We start from the raw sequence: 13,073 nt of genomic DNA, 5'->3' as shown, positions 1-13,073 counted from the left end.
TTAATAATATACATTATAAATTTGTACATTATAAATGTCTCTTGTCACTTTTGATCAATTTAGAGTTTAAAAAAAAAGGGGAAAGACATTTTTTAAGTAAAACTTAACCAAGACATTTGAATGGTAGTGTACCATGGTTTCCACAAAAAAAATATTAAGCAGTACAACTGTTTTCAACATTGAAAATAATAAGACATGTTTCTTGAGCAGCAAATCAGCATGATTAAAGGATCATGTGACACTAAAGACAGGAGTAATGATGCTGAAAATTCAGCTTTCCATCACTAGAATAAATTATATTGTAGAATGTGTTGAAATGGAAAACACATTTTTAAAATTGTAATAAGATTTCACAATAAAAAAAAAAGTAAATTCATCTTATTTCAAGGATGGTTAGATTTTTTTTGGAAAACATGGGGGAAAAAATGCCTATTTTATCATTGAAAACCCTCTTGTTTTTCAAAGTTAAAAGCTATTTGTACATTATAAATGTCTCTTGTCACTTTTGATCAATTTAGAGTTTAAAAAAAAAGGGGAAAGACATTTTTTAAGTAAAACTTAACCAAGACATTTGAATGGTAGTGTACCATGGTTTCCACAAAAAAAATATTAAGCAGTACAACTGTTTTCAACATTGAAAATAATAAGACATGTTTCTTGAGCAGCAAATCAGCATGATTAAAGGATCATGTGACACTAAAGACAGGAGTAATGATGCTGAAAATTCAGCTTTCCATCACTGGAATAAATTATATTGTAGAATGTGTTGAAATAGAAAACACATTTTTAAAATTGTAATAAGATTTCACAATAAAAAAAAAAGTAAATTTATTTCAAGGATGGTTAGATTTTTATTGGAAAACATGGGGAAAAAATGCCTATGTTATAATTGAAAACCCTCGTGTTTTTCAAAGTTAAAAGCTTTAAGGTGAACAAACATGATGGAATTAAAACCGTAATGTTAGTCACAGTTGTTGACAACAAAGTTTCAGAGATGCCTCAGTGACCGCAACGTCTTTGAAGCTTTTTATTGTATAGGAAGCAGACTGAGGTCGCATGTAGCTCCGGTGTCGCCTTCTGTCCTCTTTCTGTCTTATATTCCAGAAAAACATGTCTTGAGGAGGTCCTGTTTGTCTTCTGAGGAATGTGTTGTAGTGACTCACGGATGAATTGTGTCCAGTGTTGTGCTGTTGTTTGTCATCGGAGACCATACTGGAAACTACCCCTGCAGTCTGCGACTGTCACTCTCACTGTATTCCACACATGCTGGAGTTGTGCAGAGAGACTTGCTATAATTGAAACCAGTCAGAGTGGTAACAAGTTAAAGCGTTTAACATCTCAAGACACTAAAACATTGGTCGTGTTTTGAGTTCTGAAATCTTTGATTTGTAAAAAGATCCAAATGCTGTGTGTCACCGTGAGGTTTAGGAGCGCATTTCTTTTGGTTTGGAGGGCTGTCTGATAACATGGTTGCTGGTATTCAGCTTGCTAAAACTTTGCCGTTTGCAGTTGGAAGGAAAGACATATTTAAAAGCATATGGAATTGTATTATCGTTATAAGGAATGTTAAAAATCTGGTGGTTTAGAGAGGCAGAGACTGAACAATGTGACCTACATCTGCACTGCTGTGTGGAAAAGTTGAAGGTTTTCATGCTTAGCATGCTAATATTAATACATCAGTATCAGGCTTTGTTCATTTATTCTTTTTTGCCTCTTTATTACTTAGAACTTTGAAAAGTACAGTAAGTTAATGGGAATGGGATCTGGATAGGGGTTGCTGCATGGACTCGAACCTGCATCTCTCCTAAGAGCACTAAAGCTCCAGCATGTCATTGCACTACTTCATTTGAACTTAGAGCACATATTTAGATACATTTTACAGGTTGTCCACAGCAGTGTTGTAACTGTTAACTAAAACTTAATTGTTTTTTTGTTTTGTTTTTATTAAAAAAATTGAAAAAAGTTTTTGTTCATTGAAATAAAGCTCAAATAAAATATAAATATTAGATGAAAAAGTTCAATAAAAATTAGTACTAAAATTTAAAAATAAATTAATAAAACTAAAGCTGAATAGAAATAATGATTCCACAACTAATAAAAATGACAAAAGTACATAAATTTACTACAATTAAATTTAAAAGTGAAGATATACTTTAAAAGGTAATCCAAAATATTAATGAACACTGTAATAGTATATAAATAATACTAAAATAACTCAACACACCCTTAATTTATTAAAATGCCTTATTCGCTTTTCAAAATTTAAGGCCATAAGCGTAGGGGAAAAAAAGCTTGTTGTTGTTTTTGGAGGTTTGTTGGAAATTTGTTGATGCCAGTTTCACACTGCTGAGTTAATGATTCAGTGGAAAGGTAGATTAAATGCTATCATAACCACCTTAAAATTTTGTCATTGTGGAAAAAAACGTCTGTATGTACAAATCATTGATCAAATTATATGATACACTGAGTTGCATTTATGTCTGAAAATACACCACTTATCGTATATAGTGTATAGTCCATAAGTGGTGCATTTATAGACTTTTTCATCCTAATTTGGTGTTATGCAAATCTTCCCACACAGTGACGTAGACATGTGGGGGCGTGTTTAAATGATGCGTTTTAGGAGGGCGTGGACCAGTCTTAACTTTTATAAAAAAACTTTTATAACTTTCATTTAGTCTTCGCAACTTTAGGAATCTTATCTATTCACAAACAGCTTGTAACACTCCAAAGAGAAAGGAAAACTTGAAATCGCATCATATGACCCCTTTAACCATTCACATTCTGACATTTTGCTTATGTAGGTGATGCAGGTTTGAGTCCAGTCTGCAACGTATCTTGATCACTTGCCGCCTCCTTTCTCACCCAAACATCTTCCTGTCATTCTCTCTAACGAAGAGGCAAAACCCCAACAATAATAATGTAAAAGTGACAAAAAATACTCCTGACAGCACTTTCTTTCTGAAGCAACTTTAACACTCTTCAACCGCCTGTGGTGAAAGCCTGGTCTCCAGAGAGACAGACAGAGTTTGTTTTACTGTGTGCGACAGGAAGTTTTATCATTCGCACTCTGTTAAAATCTCCAACCAAACATCCAGACAAGCGAAAACAAACATCTCCATCCTCCCAGGAGAGCCCCAGTCAAATTACAGAGCGGCTAATCATAGAGAAGCGAGCTTTATTTGAAGGAACAGGCAAGAAGAAAAGAGCAAAGACAAGAGGTTTATTTGAAGGAAACCGAGAATCTGGATCGTGGCAGGCGGCCTACAGGCTTTCTTTCACAATTTTGGAGGTTTCAAGATGGAGAATTCCCTTTCCACCTCGTTCCCGCTTTTTATCCCAACTAGGTTCAGAAATCGGGACACTCATGGCTGGGAATAGGAAGCACGTCTGGCTCCCTGACCCTCCAGCAGAGGTGAAGGAGAGAGCCACGGGCGTTATGGGAGCCATAGGCGGGAGATCAGAGAGGGTTTAATTAGAGGAGACAGGCTTCAGCGGGGTGCCTGATAACTCCAGTGCTGAGCTGCAGGCCTCCAGCACACGCCTCAGTCTGGAACAGCTACACCCTAAACACTCGGAGACATTAATGAGACGCATACGAGACACATATGCATCCATGCACGTAAGATATGAGCTTCGCATTCAGATATACACACGGCGACGAAGATGGATACACATACCTGCACAATTATACACACACTCGGCCCTGGAGTGCTGGGATGACATGTTGCAGATGTAGCTATGATGACAGGAAAGACTGATAAAGCTACGGAGACACAGAGCAGAACCGGAGAGAGCGAGTGAGAGGCGTGCACACGTACCCATAAGCGAATGGCCCAGCATGCATTCCTTCTCTAATATCGGGAATATAAGCACCGTTCCGTCTCTTTGCGCCCATACGCACATCACCTGACACATCACAGCACACTGTTCCCTCTCACTGTCTCCTCTTTCACCAAAACCCTGCTTTTTCTCATGGGCTTTACACATACTTGTATACTAATACACCCACATCATACCTCACTCACATCTTAACAGAATAAACACATAAAACGCTGTTCTGAAACATAGTGAGCATCCTAATATATAATATAATATAATAACATGCATGTTAATCACAATGAAACTAAAATGTATTATAGTTTAAATGTAACATTTGTGCATTTGGCAGATGCTTTATTTTTTCAAACTGACTTTGATTGCATTCAAGGTATGTTTTATCAGTTCTTGCTTTCCCTGGGAATCGAACCCATGACCTTTGTGCTGCTAGTGTCATGCTCTACTTTTTGAGCTACAAGAAGGCTGAAAGTAAATTAAATGCAATTAGCTGAACTTCTTCAGCTTTAGAGTTCTTTTTTGATCCACTTAAATATTTCTTAATTTGTCATTTCATAATTCTATTATCTTCGAAAAATTGTACTGCCGAATGTACTGACAAGCATTTATGGTATGTCATTTATTTAAATATATATTTGAACTATACATCTGTATTGATGATGTTGCAATTTCATACATTTAAAATATATCAACTTTAAATGCAATATCAAATAACACTGTAATCAAGTGCTTCACATATGCTTTAATATGTTAGTCAATCAAAATAAGTGTACTTCTTTAAAGCACTGCAACAGATTATTAAAACAATGATTTAAAATACACTTAATAGTACAGATTTTTAATTTGACATTTTTATGAAGTGCACTTTATCGGCAAGTACAGTTTTTAAAATATACATTTAAGATTTGAAATTCACTACAAGTGCACATTTAGTACAATTAAGCACACTTCTTTTTCACAGGGAATGTAATGCAAGATGAGGCAGAAAAAATACTATTAATATAAATTCATTTCTTTCCATTTTAAAAATGATTTAAAAAAAGATATAAGATTAAGTCGAATTAAAATTGCTTGATTGGTATTTGTGTGTGCCATGTATTTTTGCTTGTTAACTGTGTATAATTGTTTTAGAATTGTTTATTATCTTTGGTTTATAACTTATAAGTACATATAATTGGGCGTTTAAGACATTGCTTAAATCTTTCTGCTGTAATGATTACCCCAAACTTTTTGAACAGACCTGTTAGACATCATGTAACAGCTCAGAAATAATTATGTATTCATATAACTATGCTTAAAAAATAATATATTGTTGGAAAATAAACACATTGTAAAATAAAATGTTATATTTTATTAATAATATTTAATACATTATTAAACGCTAATAAATAATATAAATTATTAATGTGCACTTTTTCATCTCTCAGTTTGCAGTTCACTTGGTTTTGAACCAGCCCTTTGCACACATCACTAGTTCAATTCAATTCAAGTTTATTTGTATAATGCTTTTCATGACACAAATCGTAGTAAAGCAGCTTTACAGAAAATTTTAAGTTTCTACATTATATTTAGGAGTAGGTTATTAGTGGTGACTATGGCAGAAATGTACAGTAAGAACCATGCAGTTAGTTACAAATTACATGTAATCAAACAGACGGTGAGCACTATTACCTGCAATGATTATATGTTGCGATTAAACTTGGCAATTGCGATTAAATGTTTGCGATTAAGCAAAATTTGGTCGTTTTATATGTTGTTCCAGGGTTAGCATCATATGAGGTCAACCAACACTCATTTTTGGTATTCTGCGGCTGTCAGTTTCAGGTGATCTCTCACCTAACATTTCATCCCTCCTGACGATACGCAACACGATCACCAAACCTCATGAAAATCTGAACCATGTGTCCTTCCACAAGGTGTGCATGTGAGTTTGTGTTTTTGACTCATCAGCCATAAGGTGTGCTGATTATCATGTGAATCTCGATCCGTTTCATCTCATCTATGCCACAAATGTTACTTCAGGCACATCATCTGCTCGAGCAGATATGCACATTCACAACCATGTGTGCTGGCCACAAGCGCTGATGCTATCTGTCTGGTGATCACAAGACTGTGTTAAGTAAGATTTGTACGTTCGCACAGGACCTTACGGCCCCTCGGCATAAACCAGCACGTCAACCACAGCCAACCTTTATGATTTACTGTATATCCATAATTCTCCCATGTAACAGCACGCTTCATAAAATGAAACTGAAGTTATGGGTTTGGCTAAGGATTTATTTCCATTCCTGCTTCGTATGAAGTAATGATCGGAAAAAAACGTCTACCTGCGGAAAGAGTAGAAGAACAATCCTAAGACAGAAAATGATGGATGGACTGGTGTTACATGTCTGGTGTTTGTTTCTCCAGGATCACACGGTGTGAGAACACATAAATCAAGCTCGTGAAAGCCTGTTCTGCGACACATGTTGCACAGCTTATACCGTCACCTTCTGGTAAAAGTGAGCTTTGCAATAAGGGTAGAGAGAAAGTGATTCTTCAAAGGGCTTTTCATGTGGGGAAGGACTTGGATGTGTGCACTCCAATCTCATTTTACCCTCCATTGCTTCACCTGGATGTTATATTTCCCCTGAGACTGCAGGAAATGCGGTGAAGGCCTGTGTGTTATTTGATGAAAAGCTACTATAATATACACTGATACTGATGTGTTAATACAGTACATTATACTCTATGATGCTAGTTGCCCACAGGCTGATTGATTATTTTCACTGTTTTTTTTTTCTTGCTGCAATGCTAAGAACTGCAGACTTTGCAGTGTCAGATTTCTATTTTGTGTACCCTGCTGGAAATACCAGCTTACACCAGCATGACTCTCCATGCTGTTCACCAGCAAAACTAATAATGAAGCTGCTCAACCAGCAGGATCTTTCTGTTGAAGCTGGTTGACCAAGTCTCACTTTTTAAGCTTTTTAGGAACCTAGAGGGTACACCAGCATATCAGCAAGTCATGCTGGGGATCTCATGCTCAAGCATATAAAAACACAACCTGCTGGTGATGAACAGGTGGCATTTTGAGTGGGAGTACTGTCATGAGAAAATGAAGTCAAACGTTAATGCTTGGGGGAATAACTTTATTTTTCTTTGTTAAATGTTAAAGCTGGCTGATTGATTGATTATTTATTTATTATAAGCATTAAAGATGATCAAAGGAATAATAAACAACTATTATTATCATTATTATTATTATTATTATTATTATTGCTAATATTACTTGAAACATCAATAAATCATCCAAATCATGTTTTACTTAGGCCAATAATGTTATTGTAAATATATTGTATATTTAGAATAGTTAGTAAATTTAATTTTATTAGTCCGAAAAGCATTGTGTTCATGAAAGGTTCTTAATAAACAATAAATGTATGTATATATTTATTTTATTTATGTTTTATTTGTAGTATTGTTATTACAAAAGCACAACGTATGCTGGTGATGAACAGATTATATTTTGAGTGTGAAAATGTAATTAAAACATTATTTTTGATGGAATAACAAATTTATTACCTAATATTTCTGTTAAATCAGCTGATTGATTGATTTAATACTACTGTTACAATTATAATTGTCGTTTTTATTATTATATAGGTTTTTTAGCGAACAACATATTATTGGTGTTATTATTATTATTATTATTACTATTATTATTAAATATAATTTTATTACTCCCTATTTATGACAGGTTCTTGATAGCTAAATTGTATTTTATTAAACAAAGAACAACTCTATTATTATTATTAAAAATAATTTGATTACTCACTGTTTATAAAAGGTTCTTGATAGATAAATTGTATTTTATTCGGCAAAGAACAACTTTAATATTATTATTTATTATTATTATTATTATTATTATTATTTATTATTGTATTTAGCTTGTTAAATGTGTGTTTGTGTTCCAGCTGGAAGGAGAGTTCAGGTTGGAGTCTGATCACATAGAGAGTGGCAGAGGAAGATGTCCATTCCATCCCAACAGCCCTTCAGCATCCACGATGTACCGTAAGCATTCATCCGTTCCTGCATCTTTCTCTTCTGTCCTCCATCCTTTAATAGTCTTTTCCTCCTTTTGTTGACATCCAAATATCTTTCATCCAATTATGTCTTTATTTTTCTGTAGCTTCCCCCCCCCTTCTTCTTTTCATCTTGATGTTCAGAATGTGTGTGTTCTTGAGTTTTGAAAGGAAGCGAGTGCATTTTGAGCCAGGGGCCACCGAGCACGAAAGCTCTTCATAACACGCTTCAGCTCCAGCCCTTCAGAGAGCTCATTCACACGGCAGCAGGGATTTGATTGAAGAGAAACTGAGAGATGAATTTGATGACTTCCTCTCTGACAGCAGCTGCAGACTGTTTTCAGCTGGGTTATTAATTTAGTCTCTCTCAGCCGGCCCAGCATCAGGATCGTTCATAATAAAGAATGTTTAGATGCTAAATTGATATTGCCCTTTAGATCATTACATCGTGACTTACCGCAGGATTTATTACTCACTGGTGAAATAGAGGCAGTTATATACAGTGTCTGCGGTGCCACCTAGTGGTATCTCAATATATGACAAACACATTACAAGAGCTGTTATGCATTACCTTAAGACAGTGTTCAGGGATGCAACGTTTGTCATTAAATATTGATGTATATTATTGTTAAATGCCATGTGAAATATGAAATCATAACATTACTGAACTGATTTAAAACTTACCAGTTTTAAGTGACATTTTTCTTTAAGTTAATATATTGAAACTGAATAAATAAATAACTGCTTAAATTATTTAAACGCTTGACAAAACACTTCAGCTTTACAGTATTAAATCCAATAAGCATCTCAATTTTATTCCATAATACTGATTTAATTTCCCTCTCTCTCTCTCTCTCTCTCTCTCTCTCTTTAAATCATGTTTGATTGACAGGTGGGGAGTTGTTTGTTGGCTTGTACACTGATTATTGGGAGAATGATGCCGCTCTATATCGTCTAGGCAACCGCAGTTTCATTAGGACTGAAGTGGGTGACAGACAGCAGCTGAATGGTGAGAGAAAACTGTTGAAAATACAAGCAATTTGTGTTGCAGATAATGCTTCCTGGTGTCCTCAAGAAGTTGTTGTTTAATCTAGCTTTAACCAGCAACACTTATTTGGTCAATTGGCTTCACCAAAAAGACCATGCTGGTTTGCAAGCTTTGAAACTGAGCTTGTCAACCTACAAATCACAAAAAATTTGAACTACAGTGAAGCTAATAGTTATTTACATGAAGGTATTTTTTATTCTTTTTGATAAAGTTTGGGATCAGTAAGATTTTTAATGTTTTTAAAGACGTTTCTTTCGCTCATCAAGGCTGTATCTATTTAATCAAAAATACAGAAAAAAATAGTGAAATATTGTTGCAAATTAAAATAACAGTGTTCTATTTTAATAAACTTTAAAATATAATTTAATTCCTGTGAAGCAAAGCTGAATTTTCAGCATCATTACTCCAGTCTTCAGTGTCACATGATCCTTCAGAAATCATTATAAGATGCTGTTTTATAATCAGTGTTGGAAACATTTGTGCTGCTTAATATTTTTGGGACCTGTGATTCTTTTTTCAGGATTCTTTGATAAATAAAAAGTTAAAAAGAACAGTGTTTATTCAAATAGAAATTTTGTGTTACAATATACACTACTATTCAAAAGTTTGGGGTCAGTAAATTATTTCTTTCTCTTTTTTTAAGAAATTTATACTTTTATTTAACAAGGATATGTTAAATGGATAAAAAAAAAGTGATATTAAAAACTTCTATTGTTAGAAAAGATTTCCATTTTGAATAAATGCTTTTCTTTTTAACTTTTTATTCATCAAAGAATCAAAGAAAAAAGTGTCACTGGTTCCAAAAAATATTAAGCAGCATAACAGTTTCAACACTGATAATAAATCAGATTTTCAGAATGATTTCTGAAGGATCATGTGCCACTGAAGAATTGTGTCACAGAAAGAAATTATATTTTAAAGTATATTAAAATAGGAAACCAATATTAGAAATTGCAATAATATTTCACAATATTACTGTTTTTTTTTGTATTTTTGATCAAATAAATACATCCTTGATGAGCATAAAGAGACGTTAAAAATCTTACTGATCCCAAACTTTTGAACGACAGCGTATAGCTACTGGATATAAAACGATCATACACATAAATGTGCATACATAGAATCAAATAGAGCAATAAAGTAGAATTCAAGATTGATGTACAGTTCATCCTGTGTGTGGTTTAGAGAGGCCTGCGACATCCTGCTGTCTGTGAGCCAGTTTAATGCTTCCCTTTGCTGTATATCTCCTCCTGCAGCCGTACGAGAGATCTGGCCTTCAGCCCAGACCAGCGAGAGTGATGCTTTTACCATGCGTAGCACTGTAGCAAGGCTTGTGGCCTCATTGTAGGTGCAGTTAACACATCAGCTCCACGCCAAGTGTGACTGAAGATATATTCACAATGGCGTACTACTGCTATTTTTGCAGTATGCACAGAATCCAACTGTGTATAGAATGCATAGATGATCTTCAACAATTGCCAGAATGTGCATTTAAGAACAGATAGTTTTGACTTAAATTCTGATTGGCTGATGCATGAATTAAGCTTTTGTATTCATTCTGAAGATAGCCTGAGTGTGTCAGACAGATGTTAAAAATATGGCATTCTCTCACACTTCTCACATGTGATTCCGACCCCTGCTGTGATGCATTAATCATACAGAGAGAGAGGTGTTTGACACGTACCATCCATCTCTCTAACATCCATTCAGACATTATAAACCACGGTCAAATACCATCACATCCTTAGGTCACCTGCTCGATAACATTCGAGTGCCTAATGCAGAGTGTAGAGCACGACTCCATGGAGACTTTTACATTTTCTGTGTGCACTCAATAGTCTGGGGTTGAGTTCTGTTCATGTTTTGAATGCAGTTAACTGGTGTTAAGTGTTCTCGCTGCTGACTCATGAAGCGCTGAAGATCTAATCCCACTCACATTCACTGCACAAAGCTGTAGCGGCCTCCGACATGCGGATCACACTGAATAATAAGATAGTGGATTTATTCATATTTGATTATATAAGGCAAATGCACATAAACATGCATTTAAAATGCACATTAAAATGACAGATTTATATCCTACATGTTGTTTTGCATGTTAAAGCTAAATTTTCAGCATTCATTACTCCAGTCTTCAGTGTCGCATGATCCTTCAGAATCATGATCGTTCTAGTATTTTTGTGGAAACCGTGATTTTTTTTTTTTTTTTAGGATTCTTTAGTTCAATAGACAACATTTTTTGAGAAAGAAATCCTTTGTAACATTATAAATGTCTTTAATGTCACTTTTGATCATTTGAACGCATCCTTGCTGAATAAATGGGTTTTGAATGGTAGTGTATAAATATTAAGCAGCAACAAACGGTTTTTAACATTGATAATAAGAATCATTGTTAATAATTGAGCATCAATAATAATAATTAATACATTGATAGTTTTCACATAAATATTAAGTAGTGTTTTAGCTACTGTATAATAAATAATAATTGCTTCCTGAGCAGCCAATCCCCATATTAGAATGATTTCTGAAGGATTATGAGACTGGAGCGATTATGCTAAAAATCTGGATTTGCCATCAGAGAAAAAAAAACATTTTAAATATTTCAAAATATTTACTGTATTTTTTTGATTCAATAAATGCAACCTTGGTGAGCAGAAGAAGCTTCTTTCAAAAACATGAAAAAAAAAGCCGAACTTTTACCAGTATATACAAGTGTGTGTTTCTGTGTAATTCTAACCATATGTCGTTATATATATATATTTTTTTTTCCTAGAGCCCAAGTTCGTGGGTTCGACAGTGATCCCTGACAATGACGATCCTGCTGATTATAAGGTCTACTACTTCTTCACGGAACGAGTGGCCAACATAGAAGGAGGAAACAAAGCCGTTTACACCAGAGTGGCCAGAGTCTGTGCGGTATGATACCAAAAACATGCTTGTTTAGATCTTTGAATCAAATGAGTCTTGTTTAGCATTCAAAAGCATGATCTATAATGCTTACCGAAAGCGTTTACTTAGCTTTCCTCTTCATCTCAATAGCATATGCAGGACCCCCTATACTCATAGGAAAGGTTCATAGGAAACCAGTTTTTTTTCCCCATAAATGTCAATGATGTCAACACTGATTGTGTGGCTTCATTATGGCTATCCAGTGACATCAAAAGCAACAGACAGGGAAACTACAGTTTAAGCAACTTCTGGCAAAACATTATAATGTAATGAAATGCTTGCAAAAATGTAGTCAAAATACACAAGTTTTTTTGAATGGTTTTCAATGAAAAAACATGTTTTTGCTCCCATAATGGTGCACATTTTGCTCCATACCAACATCAGCCAGCAGGGGATTCATTTTTGAAGCTAACCAGCCAAGCACTGGCCAATTACTTTTTGTCTTTGTCAAAATCTTGTGCTGCAAGCACCCATAGGTCAGGTGAAATGAAGTGTCTTTTTATCTCTTCCCTTCTGTCAGAATGACCAGGGTGGTCAGAGGATGCTGGTAAACAGATGGAGCTCTTTCCTGAAGACTCGATTGATCTGCTCAGTGGCTGGACCAAACGGCATTGACACACACTTTGATGAGCTCGGTAGGGGACATTCTACTTTCTGTCTTCCTCTCCAGTGGTCTTTTTCATGCCTGTCTAAAACCATGAAAGTATTTCACCTTATACTTCATCATGGGATGTGGATTTTTGCTGATAATTGCAATTTGTAAAGATAATGCAAGATGTTATGAAACCTAATTTGTGCACTTTCACTCCGCGTGAAAACTTAGTAGCTTATGATATGGAGAATTACCAGTACTAGGTCTAAAATTGTGTTTTTGATGTGTACTGTAAGCATTTTGAACATCTCAGTCTCATCTTATTCTGTAGTGCAAGGGATTGTGTGTAATATTAGCCCATAAAACTTGCACATATACATACATGGAATACATACATATAAAATAGCATTTTTGTATTTGGCAGACGCTTTTATCCAAAGCGACATACATTGCATTCAAGGTTTTCAGTTCTTGGCATTGCTAGTGCCTTGCTGTTTGAGCTGCTGTAAAATCAGGGGCGTAGCCATCATTTCAGAAGTGAGGGGGACAGAAATGTTATATATATATATATATATAAAAAAAA

General features: G+C 34.9%; 1 protein-coding gene across 1 annotated transcript in view; it reads left to right on the top strand.

Annotated features, from left to right (window-relative positions):
• LOC107723938 (semaphorin-3E-like) overlaps positions 1 to 13,073 on the top strand; it is a 70,015-nt gene that overhangs the window by 43,531 nt on the left and 13,411 nt on the right. Inside the window, exons 6-9 of the mRNA XM_016532668.1 lie at positions 7,794 to 7,890; positions 8,794 to 8,910; positions 11,723 to 11,865; positions 12,419 to 12,533. Of these exons, the coding sequence (XP_016388154.1) occupies positions 7,794 to 7,890; positions 8,794 to 8,910; positions 11,723 to 11,865; positions 12,419 to 12,533 (472 nt within the window). The remainder of the gene's footprint in view (positions 1 to 7,793; positions 7,891 to 8,793; positions 8,911 to 11,722; positions 11,866 to 12,418; positions 12,534 to 13,073) is intronic.

The sequence above is a fragment of the Sinocyclocheilus rhinocerous genome, unplaced genomic scaffold, assembly GCF_001515625.1.
Source record: "Sinocyclocheilus rhinocerous isolate Xijiao unplaced genomic scaffold, SAMN03320098_v1.1 scaffold2049, whole genome shotgun sequence".
In the NCBI taxonomy this organism is placed as follows: Eukaryota; Metazoa; Chordata; class Actinopteri; order Cypriniformes; family Cyprinidae; genus Sinocyclocheilus; species Sinocyclocheilus rhinocerous.
This window is presented reverse-complemented; position numbering and strand designations above follow the sequence as displayed.